This window comes from Salmo trutta, unplaced genomic scaffold, assembly GCF_901001165.1.
Source record: "Salmo trutta unplaced genomic scaffold, fSalTru1.1, whole genome shotgun sequence".
NCBI lineage: Eukaryota > Metazoa > Chordata > Actinopteri > Salmoniformes > Salmonidae > Salmo > Salmo trutta.
The window spans coordinates 2,151,125-2,171,188 of NW_021823154.1; the positions used below are offsets into that span (position 1 = coordinate 2,151,125).

Sequence of the window (20,064 nt, forward strand, 5' to 3'; positions counted from 1 at the left end):
AGAGAATCAGAAACTGGAGAATCTGATTCATGCAAGACTGGAACAAGTTCTGCTTCCAATTGGTCCAGAAATTCACTGTCTGAATACATCGATTCAGGAGACTCTGCTCTGTCCTCAGCAATCAATTCCTCAAGGCTAAATCCAGAGAATTCAATGTCTGAGGTGACTGATTGTGGTGACGAAGATCTATCTTCTGTGAATAGCAAATAATAATCACAACAATGTGGTCTGAAATCAGGAATAGGAGAGTCTGGAGAGAGAGGCCTGTACTCATTTAACGATGTGATAGATTCAGATGAAGACGGTCTAGACTCTGCAAACAAGAGCTCAAGGAAGGTATAACCATCTTCTGAAGTTACTGATTCTGGTGACAGGGGTCTGAATTTTATCAAACCTCCCTCAGCTGCTTCTACGAATTCACTCTCTGACACAAAAGATTCTGGAGAAAATGGTCTCTCTTCATTGAAAAATTCCTCAAGATAGAAGCCAGATCCTTCAACGTCTGAAGTTACTGAAATAGGTGACGAAGATCTGCTAAAGAATGACATTGACGACTCAATTATTGTGGGTCTAAATTGTGGGATTGGGGAATCAGGAGATAGAGCTCGATATTGGTCATTTGAAGTGATAGAATCAGGTAAAGATGGTCTAGACTGTGCAACCAAGAGCTCAAGGAAGGTATAATCACTTTCTGAAGTTACTGATTCTGGTGACAAGGGTCTGAGTTCCATTAGACCTCTTTCAACTGACTCAACACATTCACTCTCTGATATAAATGATTCAGGTGAATCTGCTCTGTCTTCAGCAAACAGTTCCTCAAGACAGAACTCAGAGAATTCAATATCTGAAGCTACTGATTCTGGTGATGAACATCTACTTCCAGTGAAAGACAAATAACAATCGCAACATTGAGGCATGAAGTGAGGAACTGGAGAGTCAGGAGAGAGGGGCCTGTACTCATCAAATGATGCAACAGACTCTGGAGAGGATGATCTAGACTCTGAAAACAAGAGCTCAAGGAAGGTAAATTCCCATTCTGAAGTTATTGATTCTGGTGAGAGTGGTCTATACTCAGATAGGCTACTTTGAACTGTCACAGTAAATTCACTCTCTGAAGCGAAATCTGGTCTGTACAAACCACGATATTCAAGGTCTGAAGTTACAGACATAGGTGATGTAGACCTACACACATCGTACAACAAATAATAATCACAATGTCCAGGTCTGAATTCTGTATTAGGTGAGTCAGGAGAAAGAGGTGTATGATCTTCAAATGTTGGTACAGATTCAGGTATCGCAGAAACACTCCCATTGTATGACAAATAATAATCACAATGTAGAGGTCTGAATTGTGAACTACTTTCTGAAAATACTGACGCAGGAGGTAAAGTTTTGATTTCAGATTTATCTTGGTGTTTCAAATTGTATTCATGTTCCTCCACAAGGGAATTAGCTGGCTCCTGCTTTACTGGCATCATTACAGCGACTGGTAATAATGACCAAACTTTCTCATCACTCAAGTCAAGCTGTATAAATGCTGTTTTAGCTACAACTGGCAATGTGGTTTTAGCCTCAAAAGAGTCTTCTGTTGCCATTGTTGTGGTAGATAACATGTCTGTTTTGGTGTCTCTGTGCACAGATTCAGACTGGACTAAGGCAGGTGAGATTAATTTCTTAATAGATGTTTCAGATTGAATAGAGTGAGGGAGAGAATCAGAAACTGGAGAAGCTGATTCATGCAAGACTGGAACAAGTTCTGCTTCCAATTGATCCAGAAATTCACTGTCTGAATACATCGATTCAGGAGAATCTGCTCTGTCCTCAGCAATCAATTCCTCAAGGCTAAATCCAGAGAATTCAATGTCTGAGGTGACTGATTGTGGTGACGAAGATCTATCTTCTGTGAATAGCAAATAATAATCACAACAATGTGGTCTGAAATCAGGAATAGGAGAGTCTGGAGAGAGAGTCTTGTACTCATTTAACGATGTTATAGATTCAGATGAAGATGGTCTAGACTCTGCACAAAAGAGCTCAAGGAAGGTATAACCATCTTCTGAAGTTACTGATTCTGGTGACAGGGGTCTGAATTTTATCAAACCTCCTTCAGCTGCTTCTACGAATTCACTCTCTGACACAAAAGATTCTGGAGAATATGGTCTCTCTTCATTGACAAATTCCTCAAGATAGCAGCCAGATCCTTCAACGTCTGAAGTTACTGAAATAGGTGACGAAGATCTGCTAAAGAATGACATTGACGACTCAATTATTGTGGGTCTAAATTGTGGGATTGGGGAATCAGGAGATAGAGCTCGATATTGGTCATTTGAAGTGATAGAATCAGGTGAAGATGGTCTAGACTCTGCAACCAAGAGCTCAAGGAAGGTATAATCACCTTCTGAAGTTACTGATTCTGGTGACAAGGGTCTGAGTTCCATTAGACCTCTTTCAACTGACTCAACAAATTCACTCTCTGATATAAATGATTCAGGTGAATCTGCTCTGTCTTCAGCAAACAGTTCCTCAAGACAGAACTCAGAGAGTTCAATATCTGAAGCTACTGATTCTGGTGATGAACATCTACTTCCAGTGAAAGACAAATAACAATCGCAACATTGAGGCATGAAGTGAGGAACTGGAGAGTCAGGAGAGAGGGGCCTGTACTCATCAAATGATGCAACAGACTCTGGAGAGGATGATCTAGACTCTGAAAACAAGAGCTCAAGGAAGGTAAAGTCCCCTTCTGAAGTTATTGATTCTGGTGAGAGTGGTCTATACTCAGATAGGCTACTTTGAACTGTCACAGTAAATTCACTCTCTGAAGCGAAATCTGGTCTGTACAAACTACGATATTCAAGGTCTGAAGTTACAGACATAGGTGATGTAGACCTACACACATCGTACAACAAAGAATAATCACAATGTTCAGGTCTGAATTGTGTATTAGGTGAGTCAGGAGAAAGAGGTGTATGATCTTCAAATGTTGGTACAGATTCAGGTATCGGAGAAACACTCCCATTGTATGACAAATAATAATCACAATGTCCAGGTCTGAATTGTGAACTACTTTCTGAAAATACTGACGCAGGAGGTAAAGTTTTGATTTCAGATTTATCTTGGTGTTTCAAATTGTATTCATGTTCCTCCACAAGGGAATTAGCTGGCTCCTGCTTTACTGGCATCATTACAGCGACTGGTAATAATGACCAAACTTTCTCATCACTCAAGTCAAGCTGTATAAATGCTGTTTTAGCTACAACTGGCAATGTGGTTTTAGCCTCAACAGAGTCTTCTGTTGCCATTGTTGTGGTAGATAACATGTCTGTTTTGGTGTCTCTGTGCACAGATTCAGACTGGACTAAGGCAGGTGAGATTAATTTCTTAATAGATGTTTCAGATTGAATAGAGTGAGGGAGAGAATCAGAAACTGGAGAAGCTGATTCATGCAAGACTGGAACAAGTTCTGCTTCCAATTGATCCAGAAATTCACTATCTGAATACATCGATTCAGGAGAATCTGCTCTGTCCTCAGCAATCAATTCCTCAAGGCTAAATCCAGAGAATTCAATGTCTGAGGTGACTGATTGTGGTGACGAAGATCTATCTTCTGTGAATAGCAAATAATAATCACAACAATGTGGTCTGAAATCAGGAATAGGAGAGTCTGGAGAGAGAGGCCTGTACTCATTTAACGATGTTATAGATTCAGATGAAGACGGTCTAGACTCTGCAATCAAGAGCTCAAGGAAGGTATAACCATCTTCTGAAGTTACTGATTCTGGTGACAGGGGTCTGAATTTTATCAAACCTCCTTCAGCTGCTTCTACGAATTCACTCTCTGACACAAAAGATTCTGGAGAATATGGCCTCTCTTCATTGACAAATTCCTCAAGATAGAAGCCAGATCCTTCAACGTCTGAAGTTACTGAAATAGGTGACGAAGATCTGCTAAAGAATGACATTGACGACTCAATTATTGTGGGTCTAAATTGTGGGATTGGGGAATCAGGAGATAGAGCTCGATATTGGTCATTTGAAGTGATAGAATCAGGTGAAGATGGTCTAGACTCTGCAACCAAGAGCTCAAGGAAGGTATAATCACCTTCTGAAGTTACTGATTCTGGTGACAAGGGTCTGAGTTTCATTAGACCTCTTTCAACTGACTCAACAAATTCACTCTCTGATATAAATGATTCAGGTGAATCTGCTCTGTCTTCAGCAAACAGTTCCTCAAGACAGAACTCAGAGAGTTCAATATCTGAAGCTACTGATTCTGGTGATGAACATCTACTTCCAGTGAAAGACAAATAACAATCGCAACATTGAGGCATGAAGTGAGGAACTGGAGAGTCAGGAGAGAGGGGCCTGTACTCATCAAATGATGCAACAGACTCTGGAGAGGATGATCTAGACTCTGAAAACAAGAGCTCAAGGAAGGTAAAGTCCCCTTCTGAAGTTATTGATTCTGGTGACAGGGGTCTGAATTTCAATTCACCAATTTCTGCTGCCGATGAGTGTTTTTTCACAGGAACTACATAATCAAGAAAGTTAGCTCTATACTGAGGAATTTGTAACATCCCCGGATCTGGTGATTCCGATCTGTTTTCAGTTAATGATTCTCCATGACTTAAACTAGAGTACTCAAATTCTGATGTTACTGAGGCCGGTGAGGAGGGTCTACTTCTAGACTGATACGTTTTATATTCAGCTAACGGCAAACTAAACTCAGGAAGTGGAGGGTCGGGAGAGAAGGGCCTTAAATCATCCAACAACGTATCAGATTTAGGTGTAGATGGCCTCGTGTCAGTTAAGAAATGGTCAAGATATAAAAGGATTCCATCACTGTCTGAACCGAGTGACTCAGGAGAAAGAGTTTTGTACTCAGGAAGGGAAGACAACTGGATGAATTCCCATTCCATTTCTGTTTCACTGTCTGGACTGCCAGATCCCGGTGATGGTGGTCTATGTTTTGCCAAGTCTCTTTCAGCTACTGTATCTACTTCTGACAATATTGAATTGGGAGAATCTGGTCTTTCCACAGCAAACAATTCTTCAAGACAGAACTCAGAATAGTCTAGGTCTGAAGTAAAGGATTCGGGTGAAAATGATCTATCTATTGAGTCACACACTGAGGGTGTGTGTTGAGGAACTGGAGAGTTAGGAGAAAGCTGCCTATTCTCATCCAACCAAGTAACAGACTCTGGGGAGGATGCTCTACAGTCAGTGAACAACAGATCTGCATAGTCAATCGCTGATGTCACAGGTGTCTCAGGTACAGGTGTGTCAGGTACAGGTGTCTCAGGTACAGGTGTCTCAGGTACAGGTGTCTCAGGTACAGGTGTGTCAGGTACAGGTGTGTCAGGTACAGGTGTGTCAGGTACAGGTGTGTCATACTCAGGTACTGGGGAGTTCGGGGACAGGGTCCTGCTCTCAGTCACCAATTCATACAACTCTGGCGACGGGGACCATATGTCATCAGAAAACATCTCAGAGGACACAGGGGATAAGGAACTCAGAACACTGTCTGAATGGTAAGGAGAGAAGGGACTCCGGATGATATCTGGGTGGTAAGGAGAGAGGGGACTCCAGATGCTATTGGTGTGGGAAGGGGAGAGGGGACTCTGGATGCTATCGGTGTGGTAAGGGGAGAGGGTACTAAGAGCGCTATCTGCTATCTCTGAATCACAGGAATCCTTTTTACACTTGTATATGTCTGAAGGAGAATATGAGGGTTCTCTACTCTCTATAATGTAGGCTTTAACCTCGGATGAAAATCTAGACCCATCCAACCTGGGAGAAAGAGGCCTGCTTTCACGGAATGCCCTGGCAGAATCTGGAGACATTACCCTACGCTCGCGGAGAGGGGAGTCAGGCGAAATTGCCCTGTAGGTGCCAACGGACATTACGGACTCAGGGGATGATAGTCTAGCTACGCTAATGAACCCTTCTTCCATGGGCGAGAGACCCCGTAGAGAGTCAGGTGACAGGGACTCCATTTCTGAATCAGGAGTCATTGGTCTGTAGTCAGTGAGATGTGAATACAGTGTTGTGTCTTGGCCAGGGGACTGGGGGGTAACTGGCATGAACATGTAGGATGTTTTGGCCCTCACTATGACGTGATCATGTTCTGGTCGGATGGTGATAAAGCTAGGGTGCCTGTCAGGTGAGTCACGTGTCATCGGAGTGAACTCGCTGGTTGGTGGACTTTGCTTCGACCGAACAATGCCCTTTTGGACGTTGGTTTGCTCTACCATGCTGTAGTGCGCCATGGCACAACCCTCTCCTGGCTCGTCAATAAACGAAAGCTGTGTCTCCATCTGTGATTGGTTCCTTCTGAGATCTGCCAGCTCCAGGCGTTTCTCTGGCCGGTCTTCGGATCTGTGGGACTTGGGGACCATCTCAGTGACCTGCAGGACCTCGTCTGAGCCGTACATGGCCTGGTGGAAACGAGCCGTTATCTCTTCTATGTGCTTTTCAGAGATGACTGTTCTCTGGTCAGCCTCCTCAGCCACTGTTCTCTGGTCAGCCTCCTCAGCCACGGCCAGACTTGCCGGACCATCGCTACAGTCCTGAGGTGAACAAGCCTGGCTACTGTTCTCAGGCGAACACGCGTTGCTACAGTCAGACTCAGCTAAATTACTGTGGTCATAGATTTCTGTGCTGGCCTCTCTGGACAACCTGGCTTTGGTTTTAGGGTTCAGGGTGATGGAGGAGGTGGAGGATGAGGTGGAGACATAGGGTCTGTCCAGTGGCATCTCCCTAAACCCAACACAGAGTTCTCTGAAGTCTGTCTCTGCCTGCTCAGACTCTGACAGACTCAGACCAAAGTCTCTGATCACTATGGGAGACGATATCCTGAGCTGTTCCGGTGACAGCCAGCACTCATGCTCAACCTCGCCTCGCCCCGGTGGGGACATTTGGTCAACACCAGCTGGCAGAGGCCCAGTGGCGCCCACTTGAGGGTGGAGCAGGCCACTGCTACCTCTGCTGCGCTGGCCCTGAGGCTGGTCTCTGGTTTGGTACTGGGGGCCATACACCTGAGATGCTAGTCTCCATGTTTCTGCTCCAATCACGTTCAGAGGGGGACTTACTTGCTCGCTGGCGGTGGCGGACTCCCTTGTTACCGCGTCCTCCGAATCCCACGGGTTGGGGCTCAGCTCCCTGAAACATGAATGACATGAACACCGGGTTATTATTACATTTACATTTTAGCAGACTCCAAAGAGACATACTATATGACTATATAATAACAGAAACAATTATTATAATCATTATAATTATTATATATTATTATTAATACTATTGTTATTATTATGTTAATCTGGAGGAGCTATTAGGTATTGACAATATTAAGTTCTGATGATCTACTGGAATGACAGATTGATAATGAGTCTCATACTCCGTAGAATTCTCCTCTCTTACTAAAGTCAACAGTTAAATGAAATATAAAAATATTCTCATCCATCCTTGAAGCTGATTGGCTCATTCTCTGACTGACGTACGTTGTGATCTCCAGGTCCTCCAATAGTCCGTGCATGCTCTCTGAGTGGGTGTGGCCAATAGGCTCCGCCCAGGAAGGAATGTCCAGGAGGGAGGCTACTGATAGGTCCTCCTCTGAGACGGCTGGGGGCGGTCTGGGGGAAGAGTCCACTCTCCTCACCAGTCTGAGGCTGTCTACGTCCTCCTGCACTGAGGACAGGGCTACAGACACTGGCAGACAGAGACACATACAGAGAGAGAGAGAGAGAGAGAGAGAGAGAGAGAGAGAGAGAGAGAGAGAGAGAGAGAGAGAGAGAGAGACAGACAGACAGACAGACAGACAGACAGACAGACAGACAGACAGACAGACAGACAGACAGACAGACAGACAGACAGACAGACAGACAGACAGACAGACAGACAGACAGACAGACAGACAGACAGACAGACAGACAGACAGACAGACAGACAGACAGACAGACAGACAGACAGACAGAGAGAGACAGAATGAGAGAGAGAGAAAGAGAGAAACACACAGAGAGTGAGAGAGACAGAAAGAGCGAGAGAAACACATACAGAGAGAGAGAGAAAGAGAGAGAGAGAGAGAGAGAGAGAGAGAGAGAGAAACACATACAGAGAGAGAGAGAAAGAGAGAGAGAGAGAGAGAGAGAGAGAGAGCGAGAGAGAGAGAGAGACAGAAAGAGAGAGAGAAACACATACAGAGAGAGAGAGAAAGAGACACACACACAGACTCAGGATCAAAACATGGTCAGATGTATATCGTCCTCTACCAACATCACTGGCAGAACCCTCTGAATGAACCCTTACACTAAGTACGAATTACACTGTGACATTTGGGGGAAGTCCATAAAAAAAATGTATGGGCCTAATAATAAAGACGTAATTTAACGGTTAAAAGGACCTTTTAATGTGGCAAGAACACAACCAGTCATGATGCTCTCATTTGATTGTCGAACAAATCCCTCGTTAGTATCGTGGCAAGGAAACAAATCACTTAGCGGATTTAAGACAGCTCTGATGTTGGAAACAAACATCATTATGTTGGAAAACAGCCCTGATGTTGGAAACAAACATCATTATGATGGTAAACAGCCCTGATGTTGGAAACAAACATCATTATGATGGTAAACAGCCCTGATGTTGGAAACAAACATCATTATGTTGGTAAACAGCCCTGATGTTGGAAACAAACATCATTATGTTGGTAAACAGCCCTGATGTTGGAAACAAACATCATTATGATGGAAACAGCCCTGATGTTGGAAACAAACATCATTATGATGGTAAACAGCCCTGATGTTGGAAACAAACATCATTATGTTGGTAAACAGCCCTGATGTTGGAAACAAACATCATTATGTTGGTAAACAGCCCTGATGTTGGAAACAAACATCATTATGATGGAAACAGCCCTGATGTTGGAAACAAACATCATTATGATGGAAACAAACATCATTATGATGAAAACAAACATCATTATGATGGAAAACAGCCCTTATGTTGGAAACAAACATCATTATGATGGTAAACAGCCCTGATGTTGGAAACAAACATCATTATGTAGGAAACAAACATCATTATGTTGGAAACAAACATCATTATGTTGGAAACAAACATCATTATGATGGAAAACAGCCCTGATGTTGGAAACAAACATCATTATGTTGGAAAACAGCCCTGATGTTGGAAACAAACATCATTATGATGGAAAACAGCCCTGATGTTGGAAACAAACATCATCATGTTGGTAAACAGCCCTGATGTTGGAAACAAACATCATTATGTTGGAAACAAACATCATTATGATGGAAACAAACATCATTATGTTGGAAAACAGCCCTGATGTTGGAAACAAACATCATTATGTTGGAAAACAGCCCTGATGTTGGAAACAAACATCATTATGTTGGAAACAAACATCATTATGTTGGAAACAAACATCATTATGTTGGAAACAAACATCATTATGATGGAAAGAAACATCATTATGTTGGAAACAAACATCATTATGTTGGAAAACAAACATCATTATGTTGGAAACAAACATCATTATGTTGGAAACAAACATCATTATGTTGGAAATAAACATCATTATGATGGAAAACAAACATCATTATGTTGGAAACAAACATCATTATGTTGGAAACAAACATCATTATGTTGGTAAACAGCCCTGATGTTGGAAACAAACATCATTATGTTGGAAACAGCCCTGATATTGGAAACAAACATCATTATGATGTTAAACAGCCCTGATGTTGGAAACAAACATCATTATGATGGAAACAAACATCATTATGATGGAAAACAGCCCTGATGTTGGAAACAAACATCATTATGTTGGTAAACAGCCCTGATGTTGGAAACAAACATCATTATGATGGAAACAGCCCTGATGTTGGAAACAAACATCATTATGATGGAAACAAACATCATTATGTTGGAAACAAACATCATTATGATGTCATGCAGAGTCACATGTATTTATTTTCCAAGCTATAGCACACAATATGTTTTACATACAGCAGGTTTTTAAAGGACAAAACAGTTTGGTCTGCTTTGTGTTTTCATTTTTGCCATGAAAAAAATATTGCAATACTGATATCATCCCGACCCTACCTCATAGTGTATGTGTGGAAATATCATAAACAAAACTGTAAAATCACATTTTTTAACTGCACTGCCATTTTAACATGTTTAGATAGTGCCAGACTGACTGACTGAGCTACCATAATACCCATGGCCTGTCCAGAAACAACCCCTAGCCCCTACCGTCCAGAGTCTAGACACGTGTGGAGATCTGAGAGTGATTGATGGGTGGTGACATGGTGAGAGATCCACCTTACCCTGTTGGTGGAATTTTGGTGGTATTGCTTACACCTGTCCAATCCTCTCATATCTCCACACGTGTCTAGAGGTAGGGGCTAGGGGTTTCTTCTGGACAGGACATTTACATTTTAGTCATTTTGCAGACGCTCTTATCCAGTGCGACTTACAGTAGTGAATGCATACATTTCATACATTATATTTCCTGTGCTGGCCCCCCGTGGGAATCAAACCCACAACCCCTGGCTTTGCAAACACCATGCTCTACCAACTGAGCTACAATGAAAGGCTAGGACCCCACAACCCTCCAGCTGTGGGGTGGACCTATAACACGACTTGAGCAATTGGTTGGATGTTTCATTCCATTGCTATATACACACACGGATTTGCACAGCTATAAGCTGGACACACCCACAGCACCCTGATCAGACAGGTCTGGGTAGCTGAAGACCTGCTGTAAACAGTGAAATGATATATTTAAATGTGTACTATTCACACCCTTGCTTCATTACAGCTAGTTAGATGTGCAACCACTGACTAACTATAGCTAGGGGAATATCTCTAGTCTAGCAATAGATACTGTTGATTTGGCTGGATATCATCATTTAATAAGATGGCCAATGGTTAGTTAGGTAGCTAGGATACATCAGACAGCTAACCATTTACAGTAACAGCAGTTCATTCATTAAGTCAATGCACACTACATGCTATGCAGAAATCGTACTTTATCTTGGCACTGTGGCACGGTATGGTCAGCTATTAATCAGTTCATTCATAGATAATAGATCAGTCGGGTTAGAAGGGTGAACTCTTACTTTGAAAGGACAGTAAATCTTGGCTGTGAACTTAACCAATGACAAGCATTCCACATTTAACCTAACCCAGATGTGAAAATCGAAAAATCAAGTTGTTATTTTTTGTTTTATATGCATAAACGAGTCATTTTTTTATATTTCTATTTCGAATCAAAAACAAACCAACAAGCCGTTTTCACGATCCAGGTCTTCTCTATCTCTGTAATGTAACTGGTCCAGAGTCTCCTCTATCTCTGTAATGTAATGTAACTGGTCCAGAGTCTCCTATATCTCTGTAATGTAATGTAACTGGTCCAGAGTCTCCTCTATCTCTGTAATGTAATGTAACTGGTCCAGAGTCTCCTCTATCTCTGTAATATAATGTAACTGGTCCAGAGTCTCCTCTATCTCTGTAATGTAATGTAACTGGTCCAGAGTCTCCTCTATCTCTGTAATGTAATGTAACTGGTCCAGAGTCTCCTCTATCTCTGTAATGTAATGTAACTGGTCCAGAGTCTCCTCTATCTCTGTAATGTAATGTAACTGGTCCAGAGTCTCCTCTATCTCTGTAATGTAACTGGTCCAGAGTCTCCTCTATCTCTGTAATGTAATGTAACTGGTCCAGAGTCTCCTCTATCTCTGTAATGTAATGTAACTGGTCCAGAGTCTCCTCTATCTCTGTAATGTAATGTAATGTAACTGGTTCAGAGTCTCCTCTATCTCTGTAATGTAATGTAATGTAACTGGTCCAGAGTCTCCTCTATCTCTGTAATGTAATGTAATGTAACTGGTCCAGAGTCTCCTCTATCTCTGTAATGTAATGTAACTGGTCCAGTCTCCTCTATCTCTGTAATGTAATGTAACTGGTCCAGAGTCTCCTCTATCTCTGTAATGTAATGTAACTGGTCCAGAGTCTCCTCTATCTCTGTAATGTAATGTAACTGGTCCAGAGTCTCCTCTATCTCTGTAATATAATGTAACTGGTCCAGAGTCTCCTCTATCTCTGTAATGTAATGTAACTGGTCCAGAGTCTCCTCTATCTCTGTAATGTAATGTAATGTAACTGGTCCAGAGTCTCCTCTATCTTTGTAATGTAATGTAACTGGTCCAGAGTCTCCTCTATCTCTGTAATGTAATGTAACTGGTCCAGAGTCTCCTCTATCTCTGTAATGTAATGTAACTGGTCCAGAGTCTCCTCTATCTCTGTAATGTAATGTAACTGGTCCAGAGTCTCCTCTATCTCTGTAATGTAATGTAACTGGTCCAGAGTCTCCTCTATCTCTGTAATGTAATGTAATGTAACTGGTTCAGAGTCTCCTCTATCTCTGTAATATAATGTAACTGGTCCAGAGTCTCCTCTATCTCTGTAATGTAATGTAACTGGTCCAGAGTCTCCTCTATCTCTGTAATGTAATGTAATGTAACTGGTCCAGAGTCTCCTCTATCTCTGTAATGTAATGTAACTGGTCCAGAGTCTCCTCTATCTCTGTAATGTAATGTAACTTGTCCAGAGTCTCCTCTATCTCTGTAATGTAATGTAACTGGTCCAGAGTCTCCTCTATCTCTGTAATGTAATGTAACTGGTCCAGAGTCTCCTCTATCTCTGTAATGTAATGTAACTGGTCCAGAGTCTCCTCTATCTCTGTAATATAATGTAACTGGTCCAGAGTCTCCTCTATCTCTGTAATGTAATGTAACTGGTCCAGAGTCTCCTCTATCTCTGTAATGTAATGTAACTGGTCCAGAGTCTCCTCTATCTCTGTAATGTAATGTAACTGGTCCAGTACCTTCACTCTGGTCCAGAGTCTCCTCTATCTCTGTAATATAATGTAACTGGTCCAGTACCTTCACTCTGGTCCAGAGTCTTCTCTATCTCTGCGTAGGTTCTGGACGTCTGCTCCTGCGCTGACTTGTTCATCTGGGTCTCTATCAGGTGGACGATGTCCATCCGGTTGATCTTCGTCAGCCTCTTTATCAGGCTGTCCTCTGCTGGACAAAAGATAAGACCTAATATTAGTTCATTAATATTGATAATAATAATAATAATAAATAAATAATAATTTCCTTTTTCACTTCTATAGCACTTTTCATTAAACAAAAGAATCTTGCTTTAAATCAACAACAAAAAAAGATACAACAAAAAATACAATCAATTTAAGAAGACATATTTATCATTCATAAATAGCATACATCTGTTTTTGCTTTGTCATTATGGGGTATTGTGTTTAGATTGATGAGAGAAAAACTAACAATTTAAATCAATTTTAGAATAAGGCTGTAATATATATTTATCATTCATAAATAGATGGATGGTTTTCATGGATGAGTCCACAGCTGAGTGCCAAAATGGCACCCTATTCCCTATAGAGTGCACTGCTCTGGACAAAAGCAGTGCACTATATAGGGAATAGGGTGCCATTTTGGACACAACCCATTCAGGCCCAGTAGAACAGATGGTGTCATCAGGACAGATATACCAGTGGCGTGTTTTCCCTCTCTCTCAGCCCAGCGCTGCAGTAGGGCGTGGCTCTGCTCCTGTAAGGAGTTAGGGTTCTCTGTCCTCACTTCCTGAATCTCATCCTCGTTGAACTCCAGCTCCCTCGCCAGCTCTGAGACACACGGGGGCAGACACACACACACACACACACACACACACACACACACACACACACACACACACACACACACACACACACACTGAGGGGGCGTCCTAAACAGTATCCTTATTCCCTACAAAGTGGACGACATTTGACCAGTGTTCTCCACAACTTTTTACTCCTATTTCATACACACCTTCTACACCAGGTAAACACCACCTGGATAACTTACCTGTCCAGCTGAACCCCAGCAGGTCTGCAATGATAGCCAACGTCTCCTCTTTCCTGTCTGCATCGTCGTGCCAATCCACTACAAACACCACCACGGCCAGAGGTTACACACAGGTCATCACAGCTCAACAGGAGCACAGTAACAACATTATGGATACGTCCCAAATGGCATCATATTCCCTATAGGGTGCACTACTTTCAACCATAGGGCCAATAGGGAATAGGGTGCACTACTTTTGACCATAGGGCCCATAGGGAATAGGGTGCACTACTTTCAACCATAGGGCCCATAGGGAATAGGGTGCACTACTTTTGACCATAGGGCCCATAGGGAATAGGGTGCACTACTTTAGACCATAGGGCCCATAGGGAATAGGGTGCACTACTTTAGACCATAGGGCCCATAGGGAATAGGGTGCCATTTTGGGCCGTAGGCCATAACTTCTCTGAAAATATAACAGTTTAAAACTCTCCAGAGATCATGTTGATTATGGGATGTTTTCTAGGTTCTTGGAAGGTACAGATACATTTCAGTAGGTCATGTAACTGGCCTCTATGTTATAGGCTGTGGAGGTAATGGTGCTGATGACGGGTGAAGTATGGAGCAGGGCTGATGTTCATACTGATCCATACTGTTGATGACAATACCTGCTCTACTCGGACCACCATGACAGTGTATTTGTAGTCGATTAGAACTTAAACAATGGAAAGAATGTGGCATTCCAAACTCAGTGTGGGGATTAGTATAAGGAGTTTCAGTAATGCAGTAGTCTATTAGATGTCCTGAAGTTAATCACGATGGGCATTCCAAGAGTTTTCTCCTAACACATCTAGATCAGTCAATCTTGAGATTTCATGTACACATGCGTAGACAATAGACACTAGACAATCGTCAATAGACAACAGTCAATAGACACAGACATTTATATGGAAAAGAAACAACACAACACAGCACAGGACAAGACAACACAGCACAGGACAAGACAGCACAGCACAGGACAAGACAACACAGCACAGCACAGGACAACACAGCAGAGGACAAGACAACACAGCACAGGACAAGACAACACAGCACAGGACAAGACAACACAGCACAGGACAAGACAACACAGCACAGCACAGGACAAGACAACACAGCACAGCACAAAATGACAAAACAAGACACACAACAGAAAAGTGACAGATGATTGGTCTTGAATAAGACAAAGAAAGGTCTTCCAAGTAGCAGAGAAAGAGAGGAAAGGAAGTGGCAGATTTTTGGTACCTTGCTGCAGCTCCGGGGTCCGATCAGCCCAGATTCGCTGCATCTGAGTCTCCACTGAGTCTTCCCAGATGGGTCTCGACTCAAACACCTCCCCCGTCACCGAGGAAGCTCGAACCCGTGTCTGAGTCGACAAAGCCCTCGTGTCTGGGGCAGATCTGCGAGGCGTTGGTCTGTCATACTTGAAGATAACAGAATCTGGACTGTTGTGATCACCGCTGCTACTGATGTCGTCGACATCCAGAGAGGATCGGAGGGAAGGGTCTCGTATGTCAGAGCCCTGGTCTCTGTCGGGCTGGAAAGAGGAGGAGGAGTGGGCTGTGGGTTTGTGTTTGCCCATGACAGGGAGTCTGGAGGTGAGAGGTTTGGATTTAGTTGTAGGATGGTCGCTGTCGGAGTGACTCCTGCTGTCTTTGTCAGTTAAGATTTTCTTCCCGGCTTCAAAATCCTCCTCGGACCTCGTCCTCCGGTCCTGAACAAGAGATTCCTCCACTGTTGATTTCTGCTCAAGGCCCAGGTCTGATTTCACTGAACCAGCTTTGATGGGTATCTTTGATTTGAAACTGCTTTCAACCTTAGCCACAGTGTCTGCTGAGGTGTAGGACATTGCCAGGACACTAGGGGATGCCACTGAGATGTCAGACCCTGCCAGGACACTAGTGGGTGCCACTGAGGTGTCAGACCCTACTGAGGTGTCATACCCTTGAAGGACACTAGGGGGCACCACTGAGGTTTCAGACCCTGCTGAGGTGGCATACCCGTGTAGGACACTAGGGGGCGCCACTGAGTCATTATAGCCAGCGGGCATCTCAATGACAGAGCACTGCTCCTCTTCCTCTTCTTCTTCATCCTCAAGGGATGAGTCGGATGACTGGTGGACCTGTTCAGAGTACACAGAGCGGGTGACAGTAGTAGCGGTGGTAAACATCTGGAGGTCAGCTATAGTCGGGTCTGGAGAACCTACCTCTAAGAAGCTTCCCATCTTAGCTTCTAGCAGGGGGAACGTTTCAGCTTTTGGCTCCATTTTGATGGAGGTCCTGGGTTTGGCCACTGGTTTCCCCCTCTGATCAGCCTCGGGTAATGGTATAGTCTGGAAGGAGGAGTCAGAATCATCTTTGGTTTGGTCCACCTCCTGGAGGTGTAGATCAGCAACGGCAACAGTCTGTTCTGTTCTGATAACATTGGGGCCAGCGTAATCTCCAGTGTCCTCGAACATGACCTGGTCAACTGGGTGTTCTCCTATGTGAAAGAAGGCAAAGCCCTCGCCCTCCTCTTCAACGCTCCTCCTTGTCATGTCGATAGCGCCCCCTCTGGTCATCTCAAAGAACTTCCCTTCCTGGAACTGGAAGGGGTTGGGGGTGCCCCCCTCGGTTGGTGTGCGACCCGGTGTGGTGTCAGGGGTACGGTGGTCTTCCACGAGACCCATAATCCTTCGTTCCTCCGCCTCCACACGTGCGTCGAAGGCTTCGTCGTCATTGTCACCCTCGTTGTCATCTGGCATGGCACTCCATGGGACCAGCTCTCCCTGAACAGGCATGTCTTTGGGATGCATTTCCAACATGGCTGCCTTACCATCCGCATCCTCCACCTCCTTGAAGCTTTCATCACTGGTGCATAACTCCTCTGGTTTGACTGACAGACTTTCACCAGACTGACTGACACTCAACTGTGACTGATCCATTTCCTCCTCGTGTGCTTGCATAGCTGATATTACATCTATCTCCTCTTTCTGCTCAGTACGTTCACTGACATTTTCACTGATATTCTCTGTGGTATAGTGTTCTTTTTCAGTGCTTAGTGAACGATATTCGAGGTGCTCAGAAACCTGTCTTCCTGATGGTGAATGCCCTGAGGCACTGTATGGTAGGTGAGCTTCACAGTCAACTGAACTATCCAACTCAGTTACTGCACCAGGGACTGAGGGTTGGATTTCAGCCACAGTTTCAATTTCAGACTGAAGTGTATCGGTGTCGATTTTGGGCTCAGTTGATTTCGCCTCCCTGTCCATCAGGTCAACGATCGACTGACATTCTTCATAATCCTCAGAGTCTGATAACACAGAGCCATCTGAGGGTTTCCTGTCTGTCTTCGTTTTGACGTCCTGCTCCATCTCCTCAAAGGTTTTGATCTTGGCGGCCATTTTGAACATCTCCTCCTCTGGTGTGAACTGTCTCTGGCCGGTCTCGCTACCCTCTGCATCCACGTCGTCCATATCATCCTCAGGGTTTGAGCTCAGATTTATGGGCATGGAGAGCCACTCAGGGTCTCCCCCCTTCAATGGGAGGAGACCCTCGCACTCACCATCCATTTGATAGGTCCGTTTGGAGTAATCCTCATTCTCAATGTTGCTGACGTGCTCCTCACCGAGACAAGCTCTAAGCTGAGAGAAGTAGTCTTCATACACAGCTGTCTTCTTTGTCGCCTGAAAGCCTGTGTCTTGTTCCGGTTCAGTGGGGCTGCTCTCCAGTGAGTCAAGGCAGGGGGAGTCCCCGGTTGAGCTTGGCTCTATAGAGTCAGGGGACTTCCTGGAGGAACCTTCATCCATGACAGGACTGGTCTCCAGAGAATCCCCATGGGAGAGTCGTCTCTCTGGGTGGCCCAGGGCCAAAGGAAAAAGGACCTCTAAGTCTGCAGGTCTGAGGGCCTGACCCACACCGTCTGGGCTGTGCACCACTCCATGATCAGCTGAATCCCTTTCATGGAGCTCTGGTGCGACCCAACTAGATTCAGGAGCAATTCTGTCTGCTGAAATTGAGTCTTGCATGTTTAGGTTTGAGTATGAAAGTTCTGTAGTTTTGTGGTTCGATGGTTTTATCTCTAAATCATCCCAGTCCTCTAAGATGGGTCTTGTCTCAACAGGGACCTGGTCATCCTCTTCAGAGGCTTGAGCGGGGAGCACTGAATCAAACGTCCTTTGAAGGTCAAAGGTCACCTTCTTTGAGTCTCTTGAACGTATTACTGTAGTAGCTGAACTTTCTGATGCTTCACCCCCAGCTGAACAACTCTGCATGAAGTCTTTATCACTGTAGATGACATCGTCCTCCATGGCTCCTACTTGCACTACATTAACAACATCTCGTTCTGTCACTTTATCTGCTGCGGACCGGTCTGCCTGCTCAGTGGAGAACGTGCTGGTTTCCCGTTTGCTGTCCCGTGTAATCACAACCTGTTCAAATCCATCTTGTACGATGTCATCCTCCGGTACACCACTGAGATCTACAGGTCTGTCTTCTAGGTACTGTTCTAAATCTCCACTGAGGAGTGCCTCCATGCCTGACGTATCTTTAACTCCTACAGCTGGTCTGGGGGATATCTTCCTTTCGATCATGACTTCTTGTAACATCGGTTCCTGAACTGGGTTCAAGATTATCGATTCGGCACCCCGAGCGCCACCATCATCCATGTCTTGCACTTTCCACCAGCCTTCTTTTTCTATCTCTGTATCTTCTATAGACACGTCCACCTCCTTTCTGGAGAAAATAAGTGATTGTTGCTTGTCATCCCTGGTCAGGATGGTCTGTTTGAAACTCTGTTGTTGGACGATGTCATCCTTTGGTGAACCACTGATTACCATACATCTCTGTTCTAGGTAGTGATCAATATCTTCCCTGAGGAGTGACTCCATTCCTGACATATCTCTCACCACTGTAACCGGTCTGGGGGAGGTTTTCCTTTCCACCCTGACTTCTTGTAACATTGGTTCCTGAACTGTCATCACTTCAGCGCCACGGACAGGTGATGGTCTCTGTTCTAGGTAGTGATCCATATCTCCCCTGAGGAGTGACTCCATCCCTGACATATCTCTCACCACTGTAACCGGTCTGGGGGAGGTCTTCCGTTGGATCATGACTTCTTGTAACAGCGGTTCCCGAACAGGGGATGGAGTCACTGATTTGGTTTCTACAACTAAATCTTCAGTTTCCGGAAAGATTTCTTGATCACCATGAATCACGTCTCCTAGTACTTTCATCCCATTCATTCTCTCTGTCTCTTTATAAACTGTGGGCAGGTCAACCTCCTGAGTGGGGAATGTGAGTGGGCTCATCTCTGGGGTGTCTGCTAATCCTTCCTGTTTCTCACTCTCCCCCATGCTTGAATGGGGAGTCCTGGTTCCTATGCTAGTCCCGGGAGAGTCCGCTGCAACTTCGTGCTTCAGACTCACAGGGCTTTCATTCCCCACCAGGTTCTCAGCCTTAGTGAATAACTCATCCCGCCTGTCGTCATGCATACAGGGGTTGAACATGAAGGTTGGGGTGTCGTTCGGGTGGTCTGGTGGGAGCTCCTCCTCAGCTGCTTCAGCCTGGGGGTGGTTGTCGTCCCTTGTGAACGAGGTCTGTCTGAACAGCTGGTACTCTGGACTGTCCTCCAGCTCGGCCTTGATGTCAGCGCTAAAATCCTCAGAGGGTTTCCTGTCCGGGCTGATCTGCATCTCTATAGAAGACTTCCTGTCTGGTCCCATCTCTGGTTCCTCCAGCTGCATAATCTCTATAGAAGGCCTCCTGTCTGGTCCCATCTCTGGTTCCTCCAGCTGCATCATCTCTATTGAAGACCTCCTGTCTAGTCCCATCTCTGGCTCCTCCAGCTGCATCATCTCTGGGCTGCTCCATCCGTCCTCTGGTAGAGACCTATCTAGAGGCATCCCTCCATACTCTGGTAGAGCCCTATCTAGGATGATCCCTCCGTCCTCTGGTAGAGCCCTGTCTAGCGGGATCCCGCCATCCTCTGGTAGAGCCCTGTCTAGGAGGATACCTCCGTCCTCCGGTAGAGCCCTGTCTAGAAGGATCCCTCCGTCCTCTGGTAGAGCCCCGTCTAGGAGAATCCCTCCATCCTCTGGTAGAGCCCTATCTAGGAGGAT

General features: G+C 44.6%; 3 protein-coding genes across 14 annotated transcripts in view; 1 reads left to right on the forward strand and 2 right to left on the reverse strand.

Annotated features, from left to right (window-relative positions):
* LOC115189393 (uncharacterized) overlaps positions 1 to 20,064 on the forward strand; it is a 415,115-nt gene that overhangs the window by 297,459 nt on the left and 97,592 nt on the right. The window lies entirely within an intron of this gene.
* The window catches only part of LOC115189397 (uncharacterized), a 337,609-nt gene that overhangs the window by 51,125 nt on the left and 266,420 nt on the right, over positions 1 to 20,064 (reverse strand). The gene's annotated exons all lie outside the window — the stretch shown is intronic.
* LOC115189395 (ankyrin-2) overlaps positions 1 to 20,064 on the reverse strand; it is a 100,150-nt gene that overhangs the window by 34,580 nt on the left and 45,506 nt on the right. For 4 of the 5 annotated variants that reach the window (XM_029747981.1, XM_029747979.1, XM_029747980.1 and 1 more), the window contains 5 exons: positions 13,950 to 14,027; positions 13,598 to 13,729; positions 12,966 to 13,109; positions 7,503 to 7,710; positions 7,092 to 7,161 (listed from right to left, as the gene is read on the reverse strand). In XM_029747981.1, the coding sequence (XP_029603841.1) occupies positions 7,092 to 7,161; positions 7,503 to 7,710; positions 12,966 to 13,109; positions 13,598 to 13,729; positions 13,950 to 14,027 (632 nt within the window). The remainder of the gene's footprint in view (positions 1 to 7,091; positions 7,162 to 7,502; positions 7,711 to 12,965; positions 13,110 to 13,597; positions 13,730 to 13,949; positions 14,028 to 20,064) is intronic. The other variant, XM_029747978.1, reaches the window with a different exon arrangement.